At 45.7% G+C, this 12,592-nt stretch overlaps 1 protein-coding gene across 1 annotated transcript in view; it reads right to left on the bottom strand.

Annotated features, from left to right (window-relative positions):
- Positions 1–727: 727 nt before the first annotated feature.
- The window catches only part of hnrnpua (heterogeneous nuclear ribonucleoprotein Ua), a gene marked incomplete at both ends in the record, with an annotated part of 28,081 nt that continues 16,216 nt past the window's right edge, over positions 728–12,592 (bottom strand). Inside the window, 6 exons of the mRNA XM_080527558.1 lie at positions 728–778; positions 3,802–3,927; positions 6,631–6,917; positions 7,195–7,548; positions 10,090–10,258; positions 12,336–12,464. Of these exons, the coding sequence (XP_080383684.1) occupies positions 728–778; positions 3,802–3,927; positions 6,631–6,917; positions 7,195–7,548; positions 10,090–10,258; positions 12,336–12,464 (1,116 nt within the window). The remainder of the gene's footprint in view (positions 779–3,801; positions 3,928–6,630; positions 6,918–7,194; positions 7,549–10,089; positions 10,259–12,335; positions 12,465–12,592) is intronic.

Raw genomic sequence — 12,592 nt, forward strand, 5'->3', positions numbered from 1 at the left:
CACCACCACCACATGAGCTCTAGGGGGAGCTCTAGTCTCTCCTGGTTCAACACCGCACCACCACCACATGAGCTCTAGGGGGAGCTCTAGTCTCTCCTGGTTCAACACCGCACCACCTCCACATGAGCTCTAGGGGGAGCTCTAGTCTCTCCTGGTTCAACACCGCACCACCACCACATGAGCTCTAGGGGGAGCTCTAGTCTCTCCTGGTTCAACACCGCACCACCACCACATGAGCTCTAGGGGGAGCTCTAGTCTCTCCTGGTTCTAAAAAAAACTAACGACGGACATGGAGCAGAAACATCAGAAAAAATAAATAAAAATGTATCGTCTTCGTTGATTGTTGTCGTAAAAAGTACATCTTTAAAGATTAAAAACCACAGAACCCTGAAAGTTAAAAAGAGACCCCCCACCCCCCCCAAAAAAAAGAAAAGGAGGTTTACTGAACGCTTTAGAAGTTCGGGGAATTGAAACATAAACGCGATAAACAATTATATATCTATATATATAAAATAAAAAAACACTGAAAAGAGGAGTGCGTCAAATGACTCTCGTCTTTGTCCAAGAACCCGCAAGTCTCATCTCAGCAGTGAAATGTCCCAACTTCTTTCAAACGAGGACAGAGGAGGAGGAGGAGGGGGGGAAAGGTGGGAAAGGGAGGAGAGGGAAAACGTGGACACACGGGAGGTTGGGGTTGGGTTGGAGTGAGTCTCTCTACTGCACGTGCTCAGTAGTAGCCTGGATGGTACTGCTGGCTCCACGGTTTCTGGTTCCAGAACTAAATGGGAGAGAGAGAGAGCAGGTGTTAAAAGGTTAAAGGTCAGAGAGAGAGAGAGAGCAGGTGTTAAAAGGTTAAAGGTCAGAGAGAGAGAGGGCAGGTGTTAAAAGGTTAAAGGTCAGAGAGAGAGAGAGAGCAGGTGTTAAAAGGTTAAAGGTCAGAGAGAGAGAGAGAGCAGGTGTTAAAAGGTTAAAGGTCAGACAGACAGAGAGAGAGCAGGTGTTAAAAGGTTCAAGGTCAGAGAGAGAGAGAGCAGGTGTTAAAAGGTTAAAGGTCAGACAGACAGAGAGAGAGCAGGTGTTAAAAGGTTAAAGGTCAGAGACAGAGAGAGAGATAGAGAGAGAGGGCAGGTGTTAAAAGGTTAAAGGTCAGAGAGAGAGAGGCTGTGTTCGGAATGGTATACTAGCATACTGCATACTAGCATACCCAATGAGTATATACTGCATACTGCCTACTAAATTCATAATAAGTATGTGAAAACCAGCCGACCGTTTACACAGTATGCATACTGCCTCCCAGAATGCATTTCGCCGGGAGCGGCGAATTTAAACCTCCATTTTAAACCTCCATTCAGCTAAAATCTGTACTTTTGTTTTTCCAAGTGTTAACATGTCATTTTATGAAGTTTTAATGTTTTCAGGCGAGAAAGTAACCACATATATTCCCAAAATGTGTCCAGTTTACCAAAATAACCCGTTTATATACGATTCTTTCCATCTTCTTTTCCTAGCTATATTACGGCTGCGTTCGTAAATTTGCCCTGGAAATCTGATCAGCACTCAAGGAATGCCTCTTGTCCAATCAAATTACCTGGTCCCTTTATGACGTTGAACCCAGTGTGCGCTCCGGCGCTCTCAGAGCGAATTTACGAACGCACCCTGTGTTACATACCTTCACTTACGGAGTTCGACAGAAACATCGTAACATAATTACAACAAGTTGTAAAATGATTTGGGGGGCCAATATCTTTAGCTAGCTCAAGTAACTAGTTTACTATATTGTTGTCATAGCAGTTGGTAAAAGAACATGATTAAAATAAATATATATGAGCAATAACATATTTGTGTTGCAGCAAGCACAATACAACCAACTTGTCCGTCTGAAGCAACAATACTGGGATCATTCGTGATTGGGTTACAATCAGTCAAATACTAGGTGAACATGTGTGTAAGAAATAAACTTGGATTTCATGCATTTCAAGTGGCATATTTGTAATCATGACGAGGTAGCCTTGTCTAAGAATGCATTTCACCATGTTAATTCCCAGTATAGTGAAAATACCACCACTCATCCGTGATCAGACTTAGCTGGGGTGCTGCAACTGAAGAGTATCAAATAGAGTGCAAAAAAGCAGCATCTGCACACTCAAATATGTGCAAAAAAACGATGTTTATTGCAAGCTTTCGGTTCCCAGGCTATCGGACAATGTAAACAACAGCTGTATGACAAGTTTGTATGACGCAGTTTGACGAGACTGAAAGCGTACAGGGTTGCCAGATGGGATTGACAATTTACAGCCTAAACTTTCTATAACCTCAAAATCAAGTAGCCCATTCGGCAACCCTGCAACCCTGGACGCGAAATGCATTTTATTGCGGAAATATTGCTCGCATACTAAATTTCTCGCATACTCAAATCTTGCATACTGTACAGTGTGAACGCACTGCATACTCAAAATCTACGTCATATCTAGTATGAGTAGTATGCTATTCCGAACACAGCCAGAGAGAGAGAGAGAAGGCAGGTGTTAAAAGGTTAAAGGTCAGAGAGAGAGAGAGAGAGAGAGAGGTATAGAGAAATATAACAGATTTTATATCGATAATAATAATAATAATTGCTTGCCCCTATGTTCTGTTCAAAATTTAAAAACAACTCTAACCAACTGCGCCACAGGGCTCGTAGAGACATACTAGCCTTTTTGAAAGTTCCAGTTGGTGGTTGTCATGACAACTCACTACAAATTATGGTAAAACTGAGTTCGCTAGGTGTCAAACAAACAGCCCTCAAGTAAAAACTATACATTCTTTTCAAAATACTGTTATATTTTGAGTGACAGTGAGAGTCGCTGAACGTATAGATAAAATATGTTTATGTGCACTTCAAATTGTAGTCTTGGGAGCAGTTTAAAAACTGCTAAAAATTCCCTCAGTCTGGCTGCACTGTTCGTTTTTGAATTGTGACAGTTTGTATCCATGGCAACCAGCTGTAAGCTAAGGTGTTTTTGTCTCTTGCTAGCTCTCAAACAAACGACCCTCAAGTAAAAACTATACATTGTTAGGCTTACATGTTCAGATTTTGAGTGACGGCGTGAAGAGCTGAACATTGTGATGTAACATTTGTGAATAAAGACATAAAGTTGTAGTCTGGACAGCAGGTTACAACATGTGTCAACATCTCTGACCCCCTGTTCTCTCTGTTCTCAACATTGCATCCGTTCATTCCTATGGGAATGTTTCTCCACTAAAGGTTTCATTGTGGGTAAACCGTTATCCTTAACCTGTGTGTGTGTGTGTTGGGGTTATGATGGGAGGGAGTAGGGCAGTGTGTGTGTGTGTGTGTGTGTGTGTGGTGTTCATAGGCCTGCCTTCTCTCTGTACTGTGTGTGTGTGTGTGTGTGTGTGTGTGTGTGGTGTTCATAGACCTGCCTTCTCTCTGTACTGTGTGTGTGTGTGTGTGTGTGTGTGTGGTGTTCATAGGCCTGCCTTCTCTCTGTACTGTGTGTGTGTCTGTGTGTGTGTGTAGTGTCTATGTGTGTGTGTGTGTGTTTTTGTGTGTAGTGTCTGTGTGTGTGTGTGTGTGTAGTGTCTATGTCTGTGTGTGTGTGTGTGTGTGTGTGTGTGTAGTGTCTATGTGTTGTCTATGTGTGTATGTGTAGTGTCTATGTGTGTGTGTGTGTAGTGTCTATGTGTGTGTGTGTGTGTGTGTGTAGTGTCTATGTGTGTGTGTGTGTGTGTGTGTGTGTGTGTGTGTGTGTGTGTGTGTAGTGTCTATGTGTGTATGTGTGTGTGTGTGTGTGTTCCTACCCCTTGTTGCCAGCTCTGGTTGAAGGCCTGGGCCTTGTTCATTCCAAAGTTTCCTCCCCCGCCGTTCTTGAAGCCGCGTTGGTGGTTGTTGTTGTTGTTGTTGTTGCCTCCTCTGCCTCGGAACTTCTGCCAGAAACACAACAGCCATCAAGACACCTGGGACACCAGGGACACCTGAGACACCTGGGACACCTGGGACACCTGAGACACCTGGGACACCTGGGACACCTGGGACACCTGGGACACCTGAGACACCTGAGACACCTGGGACACCTGAGACACCTGGGACACCTGAGACACCTGAGACACCTGGGACACCTGGGACACCTGGGACACCTGGGACACCTGGGACACCTGAGACACCTGAGACACCTGAGACACCTGAGACACCTGAGACACCTGGGACACCTGGGACACCTGGGACATCTGAGACACCTGAGACACCTGAGACACCGGGGACACCGGGGACACCTGAGACACCAAGACACCTGAGACACCTGAGACACCTGGGACACCTGGGACACCTGAGACATCAAGACACCTGAGACACCTGAGACACCTGGGACACCTGAGACACCAAGACACCTGAGCAGGCCCGGGGTGGCTAAGCGGGAGGATCTGGAGTTTTCCCGGTGGGCCGCTCTGGTTTTGGGCCGGTCTGGGCCGGTGTTCAGTCATGGTAGCACTTGCAAGCCGATACCGTTCTGGGCGGCTGGGCCGGTACCATTCTGGGCCGATACCATATAAATAGGGTGACCAGATGTCCCCCTTTGCGCGGCCACGGGACCAGTGTCCATCTAAGCGCCGCAACCAAGCGCTGACATGTTCAGTTGCAGCAGAACGTCCAGATTCTATGGAACGTCTTCAGCCTATCAGGAAACAGCATTCATGTTCCCATGGCAACGGCCCCACGTGGATATAGGGAGCTGGCTGAATGTGCGAACCAGCCGCTGACTCAAAGGGCTCGTAAAGTGAAACTTATTGTGTCAACAATATCTAGTTTTCGTATTTTTTCATAACACCAACTTTAAGTACCCACTCGATATAACAAACAACAGTTTAACGATCACTAAATACTTATATTTTGTGGATTGGATTCACTGTTCTCGTTTGCCGTAGGCTACTGGTAAGTGACCACTTTACTTGTAAACATACTTTTGTTTTAGGATGTGTTCAAAATCAAGGACTGTGTGTTCATCTATTTATGTGTTTTTAGCATGTTCATGTTCCCTCAGCATGTTGTGTGATGTTATAAAAACGTAGTTAGACGTTCGTAGCGATGTACCACTGTTAGCCGCTAGCTGTTAACAGCGTTTGTTGCTGCAGCAGAGTGATTTTTCTCCCAGTCTCTGTCTGAGGTGCACCAACATTAAAATACTTGTGTCGTCCTAAAAAAAAATCTGATTTCAAAAGCATTTGAAAGCTTACAATCTGTAGTTTCAGGCTATGTAAAACACTGAAAAATGACTTGGGCAATTGGGCAATTGGTTTATCCTTAACCAGCTGTTATCACTGTCATTGTCTGAATGAGTGCAGAGTTGTGTTTTATGTTTTCATCTAGTGTGTGCGCGCGTTAGCCTTGACAGCTATGTCAATGCATTTGTGTTGCAAATGGGAGGCAAGTTAGCTAGCTAGATAGCCTACATACTCAATCATCTACAGGCCTAACACTGTCAGGCTACTTTTCTTTATTAACATACTAAATTGATACTGCACTTTGACTTCACTTTCTGCTCCATACAGATACTTTATTGTCAGGTTCACATTCAAATAAAATATATTTGTTATATATTTGTTAAGTTTTTATCTGCATAGTCTATTATTGGATGCTACTGAATAAACCAAACAGAATAGGAAACAGAATGGAAATGCATATATATTAAAACAATTGGATAGGCATAGCTCTCAACTCGGCCAGGGGAAGCGGATGCTACTAGGGGCACCTAAAGTTCGGTCCGGGCCGGTTGAGAGGGTGTCCCACATTGTCCCACACAAACATACTCCTTGTCCCACATTTGGTTTGTTGGGACCTGGTTACCCTAGTGGTGTCCAGCAAGGGATTGCTGCTATCACAGTAGAAGGCACAGGTGAGCTGTTGTACCAGTGTGGGAACAATGAAGCAAACCCATGACATAGCATCCTGTAAATGTAGAGAAGACTGTAGAGAACAGTGAGTCCGCTATTACAGACTAAAATACCAAGGTTGTAATTACATGATTTTAATATACTGTAATCGGTTGTGAACTAAAGTGGGCCGGTCTGAGGCATGAAACTCCAGAGCTGAAAATGAGTCCCACTCCGACCCTGCACCTGAGACACCAAGACACTTGGGACTGCAGGACACTCAGCCCTCAGTTACTCCAGGGAGACTGTCTAACCCTCAGTTACTCCAGGGAGACTGTCTAACCCTCAGTTACTCCAGGGAGTGTCTAACCCTCAGTTACTCCAGGAAGACTGTCTAACCCTAAGTTACTCCAGGGAGACTGTCTAACCCTCAGTTACTCCAGGGAGACTGTCTAACCCTCAGTTACTCCAGGGAGACTGTCTAACCCTCAGTTACTCCAGGGAGTGTCTAACCCTCAGTTACTCCAGGAAGACTGTCTAACCCTAAATTACCTGTAATCTCTAAATGTATGTCTGTCTGTATAACAGTGTCTGCTAAATGGGTAAAATGTAAACAACTTGCCTCCTATTTATTTGTTTGTTTACAATTTTTGGGTTCTTTTATACTATTAAGTATGTTTTCCAGTGATGGAGACTAGTGATGGTAACTAGTGATAGTAACTAGTGATGGAGACTAGTGATAGTAACCAGTAACTAGTGACCCACCTGTGTGAAGTTTCCTCTGTTGCCTCCTCCTCCTCCCCCTCCCCCTCCTCGGTTCATGTTGCCACGGTGCATGTTGCCCCCCCGGTTGCCCCCCCCCATGTTGACCATGTTCCCCATGTTGCCCCTGCCCCCCCCCCCACCCCCCCTGGGAGCCCCCGCCCCCCGACTGGGCATGCCCCCGCCCCCCCCCCTGTTGAAGTTGCCTCGGTTGGAAAACCCCCCACGGAAGGTGGGAGGGGGGGGGAAGCCCCTGGGAGGGCGGTTGAACCCCCCACGGGGTCCTGGGCCTGGGGGGGAGGGGAGGGAGGGAGGGGAGGGAGGGAGGGACACACAAGTCAACAGATTAACTCAACAAATAAACTTGACTTGCACCACATTAGAGAGTAGAAAAAAGCTACAGTGAACACACACACACGCGCACACACACACACACACCATACACACACACACACACGCACGCACACCACACACACCACCCCTACCCACTCACACACACAGCACACACACATAAAGGCACACACCACACACATGCAAACCCCCCCCCCCCCCCACACACACACTCACCTCCTCTGAAGTTGCCTCGTATCGGGAATCCCCCACGGCCCCCCCCTCCCCCTCCTCCCCCCCTCAGACCTTGCCCCCCCCCTCCCCCTCCTCTCTGGAACTGGTGGTTCTTTCCCCCCCGGCCTCCTCCTCCTCCTCCGCGGTGGTGGTGGTGGTTGCCCCCTCCCCCCCCTCCTCCTCTCTTGGCCGCCCCCCCGCCCCCGCCCCCGCCCTGGTTGGGTCTCTTCTCGGGGGGGAGGGCGGAGCGGCTCTCCTCCTTGTAGCGGTCCAGCAGCTCCTGGGCCCCCTCCCTCCCCAGCTCCACGAACGACACCTCGCTGAAGCACTCCCCTGGGGAGGGCAGGGTGAAGATGCCTGGGGGGAGGGGGTGGGGAGACAGGGGAGGGGGTGGGGGAGACAGGGGAGGGGGGGGAGACAGGAGAGAGGGTGAGACACTCCAATGAGTGAGGGTTTGTTCCAATGCTTCAATCCACTGTCCGTGTAGTGTAAATATACCATGATGGTATTACCATGGGACCATAGGGTCCTAACAAAAACAAAGAAGTTTGAACACATTACACCAGTCCTGGGGGCTGTTCCACGAACGTTGATTAGTATATCGGCGATAAAAATAAATCAGGCGATCAGGCAACTCGGGATTGGAATTCAAGCCTCAGGTGATTCCTTGAACGAGGATCAGGCTTGTGTCATGAGTGTTCACAGAACACCGGCTTAGAAATCCTCGATATGGGCGTGTGCACGCAGACATAAAGAGCCCCGAAGAGTCGAACTGTCGAAATGAAGATAATCCACTCTGCAGGGGTCCTAGTTTTGCGCAGCATTCCAACTTATTGATCTTTATGAAGACGGAAAAATAAGATGTAAAATAGTGCAATACTGCCGCAATTAACAAGGCGAGGGAAATGGTTTGGCAAGAAATTGCTGACCGATTAAATGCGTAGGTCATACTAGCCCCAGTTATTGTTATACGTTCATATTTTAATAAATGAATATTTACTACTGTGGTGATATCAGCAGCAGGCTACAAACCGTCATATCGTCACGATGGCATAGTGGTATCGACCACTGCCACAGTATTTATTCGTCATTTTAAGACGGTGGTTCAAATCCCTCTTCTGACACTTTTTACTGCATTTCGTTGTCTGAATCTAATCTGAAATCTCATCTAAAAAAGTATGTAGGCTATAAAATGATGGTGCAGGCTAATTTACAAGAACTGACACGATTACAATGGTGTTTGAAGCCTTTCTGAGTAGTAAATTATGTTCTTCTAACTGGACCCTGGATTTGGCATAGATTATTTTTTCTTATGATTACTGATGGGTAGATGATTCACTTAGACAGATATATCTATTGTAAATCGATTTGCATGAAGGCTTCGGTTAAATGTAATTAAAAAACAAAAGTTCAATTAAATCAAGTCTCGAACACGCAACCTTCAGAACTCTAGCTGGCTGCCTTAACCACTGCGCCAGCCACACTGTTGTGATGACGGTAATGCAAGTTGATAGATTTCTATTTATTTATTTTTTTACACTTTTTTATTTATCTATCGATCTATCTATCACACTTTCAAAATATCTATATATCGATCGATCACACTTTCAAAATATCAAATTATCTATCTATCACACAGTCAAACTATCTATCTATCTCATAAAAAATGGGAACTAATATTTCCTAAAAGACACTTGAGGAACTGTCGTTCGGGATGTAGTTTCCGCCTGTGAGAGATTTTTTGACGCACAATTTTTTACCTAAACCAGCCTGTAAGTCTGCTCGGGACCAGAATTACTCAGAAGGATAGGTTGCATAGCAACCAAGCAGCGGATTATTTGAGCCACATTGATGGAACCGACTGCAAGCTTAAATTAGCACCCGAATCTGAAAAACCTGGATCAGAGTTAACCGCCTTTAGTGGAATACCCTCCTGAGATCCCTGCACTGGCTACCAGTCTCTCTACCAGTCTCTCTACCAGTCTCTCTACCAGCCTCTCTACCAGCCTCTCTACCAGCCTCTCTACCAGCCTCTCTACCAGCCTCTCTACCAGCCTCTCTACCAGCCTCTCTACCAGCCTCTCTACCAGCCTCCCTACCAGTCTCTCTACCAGTCTCTCTACCAGTCTCTCTACCAGCCTCTCTACCAGCCTCTCTACCAGCCTCTCTACCAGTCTCTCTACCAGTCTCTCTACCAGTCTCTCTACCAGCCTCTCTACCAGTCTCTCTACCAGTCTCTCTACCAGTCTCTCAGAGAACTGAATTCAAAATCCTCCTAATTACATACAAATCACAAAATGGTCTTGGACCAAAATACATATCAGATCTCCTCCCACCCTATATTCCAGCAAGGCCCCTAAGGTCAGCTGAGACTAATCAGCTAATCATTCCAAGAGTAAAAACAAAACACAGTGCAGTAAAAACAAAGCACTTTGAATTGCCCCTGTTGTATGAAATGTGCTGTACTAATAAACTTGCCTTGCCATAAAGTCCAATTCTAATAAGAAAGATTGTATACATCTACTTTAAGTAAAATAATAAAGTGCATCCAGTTAGCTCTTTAGCTGGCAAGTGTGCAGCAGACTAGCTCATCTCATCACCTCTGAGCTAGCTAGCTTAGGGTTAGCTAGCTAGCTTGCTAGTTCTTTGACACTATTTACACCATGGAACTATAATCAGACACTTCCTAGTCACAATAATAACGACCAATTTGAACCAACTTTCTCTGTCAGAACACTCAGCAATTATATTTGCTAACGTTTCAACTTGCTAACTTTCATCAGCAGATATCACCGTCGGGTTTTCGGTAACCAACCCTCGTTCCCAGGCGGGTGGAGGGTGGAGGCCGGAGGCGGCCTACCTTTCATCTTGAGCACGGCGTGGGGGGAGGCGGCCTACCTTTCATCTTGAGCACGGCGTGCTCAGGGACGTCCTTCCCGTCAGTCTCGGCCTTCCTCTGCGTGCGCTGCCTGTAGTCGTCGTCCGAGGGGCACACCACCACCGCCTTACGCTGGAACCCTGCAAACAGACACATCTTCCTCCGCTGGGCGGGGGCCGACACGTTGGTCTGGGGGGGGGAGAGGGAGGGGAGGGGAGAGGGTAGAGGGCGAGAGGGGAGAGGAGAGGGTAGAGGGGGAGATGAGTTAATAAGTGATATAAATAGCAGGGTTCCTACAAGTTTCAACAAGTCAAATTCAAGACATTTTTTAGACCTCTTTGAATAGAATCTTAGACCTATTCGCGACACCATATGATAGCTTTTTGTCGTCCTCGAGGTGATGAAATTAGGGATTTCACTGCCACACAGACAAAAAAGTCTTAAGGCCAATGCACACAGCGTGCGATTTCTGTTGCGCGACAACATTCTATTGCAACGCACACGGCGTGCGATGCGATTTTGTTGCGCCGCAAAATTCCATTTTCAACTCACACCATTGAAGTCTATGAGAAAATCATAAAAAATCGCATCCCAATGCACACGGCGTGCGATGCAATTTCTGTTGCACCTCAACATTCCATTCTCAATTGTTACGTAGTCGGACCAGGCAGGCTGATTACAATAGGCTCTACCAATATTGCTTGCCTTGCTTCCACAATTTCTACAAGATACAACTGGACATATTGTGATAAAATATGTGGGTCCCCTGATTTAGGGGTATTGGTAAAATGTCAGGAGAGGGAGCGCACAAAACACACAGCCAGAAAGGTGTATTATAAAAGCCACTTTATTATTATGGGCGATGATCAGGCGGACATAGATTCGGAGGACGGCATAGTTCAATAAGTTAGACTTGGTTTCCCTAATTACCATTACAAACAGTGTACAAAAAAGGCACGCTCTATTGGAGCCACAGCACGCTTATAAAGCCACACATAGAAGCATGCTCATATCGAGCCACAGCATAACCAAACCATAAGCTACTAGTCAGTATAAACAAACGCATGATGTCGATTAGCTTCATTAGCTGGCTGGCTAGCATTTGTAAACCGATTCTCAATCGCACGGAGCTACAACGTCCGACTGAATACACACATCAGTGTTGTCAGAATAGTTACAGAATAGTTTAGCTACACTAGTAAAAGTACAAACAAACGCATGTTGTCGATGCGCTAGCTAGCATTCCTTGCTAATACTTACGAGATCACCTCCCCCCATCTTGACAACTAGTCCTCTCGCCGTCCAACAGAGAAATCCGATATGAACAAAACCATAGCTCCCTATGGCACTGAATAAACGTTATCAGCTTTTCGTCATCCATTTTTACATACACGTAGCCTACGTACAGTAGAGTAAATATAAATGTTGGGTCGCCAGATGTCCGGTTTTCAGTGGACAGTGTCTATACAACATGTGTATAATTTGTCTGGTCATTCAGTCGTGCTAGATTAGAAATCTGGCAACCCTGTGCAGCCAAAAACGATATCGTAGATGAGTAAACTAATATAATATATATAGTAATATATAGTAAACGAATATAATATATATAGTATAAGTATAAATAACGTTACTTGTTCAAAGATTTACGATAGCCTTCAACCTTCAGCACGTCATAGAAACACACAGTCAAGAAACAAAATATGTTTACATGTCTCTGATTCCTTTTCTGTTTCACCCTATCCTGCCTTGCAAAGTCACACATTGTTTTGGAGAGTTAAAAATATGTTTTAAAATAGGTAATTGATGTCGTCATGCAATTAGCGAAAAGGCGAGACATTTCTAATGACAGCTGCAAAATTTGACAGTGCGACAAAACTCGCACGCCGTGTGCTTTGTCCCATTCAAAACGAATGGAATCGAATTTTCGCCATGCGATTAAAATCGGGGCCGTGTGTGTTGGGATGCGATTTTCTCATAGACTTCCATTCAAACTTCAAAATGGAATGTTGTCGTGCAACAGAAATCGCACGCTGTGTGCATTGGCCTTTATAATTACTCAAAAGTACATTTTCATTTCCACGTAAATAGATGTGGTCGGACTGATTTCCTTGCAGGACAAGCTAATCTAATTTTTAATACCGAGCACCTAATTTTTTAGACCTAATAACTGAAATGTGAGGCCTTTTTAGGCCTTATACATCACATTGCTGGATTGTACACTTTAAGCCTTTTTAAGACCAGCGCGGGAACCCTGAAGTAGAATCACCTGGTCCAGGATGTAGTTGCGTTTCTTGCGCGCGGCGATCTCGATGAACTTCCCCAGGAAGAGAGGTGCACGCTGGGAAATGGCGGTAAGCTTGGTGACGTCCTTCGTCTGGCGCTTCAGGCTGGCGATCTGGGGGGCGGGTCGGAGGGACGAGGTCAAAGGTCATCAGTGTTTGAAAAGACATAAAAACCCAACGACAAAATGCTCTCTCTCTCTCCTCTCTCTCTCCTCTCTCTCCCCCCCCTCTCTCTTTCTCT

Source organism: Nansenia antarctica (assembly GCF_963989245.1).
Source record: "Nansenia antarctica genome assembly, chromosome: 3".
NCBI lineage: Eukaryota > Metazoa > Chordata > Actinopteri > Argentiniformes > Microstomatidae > Nansenia > Nansenia antarctica.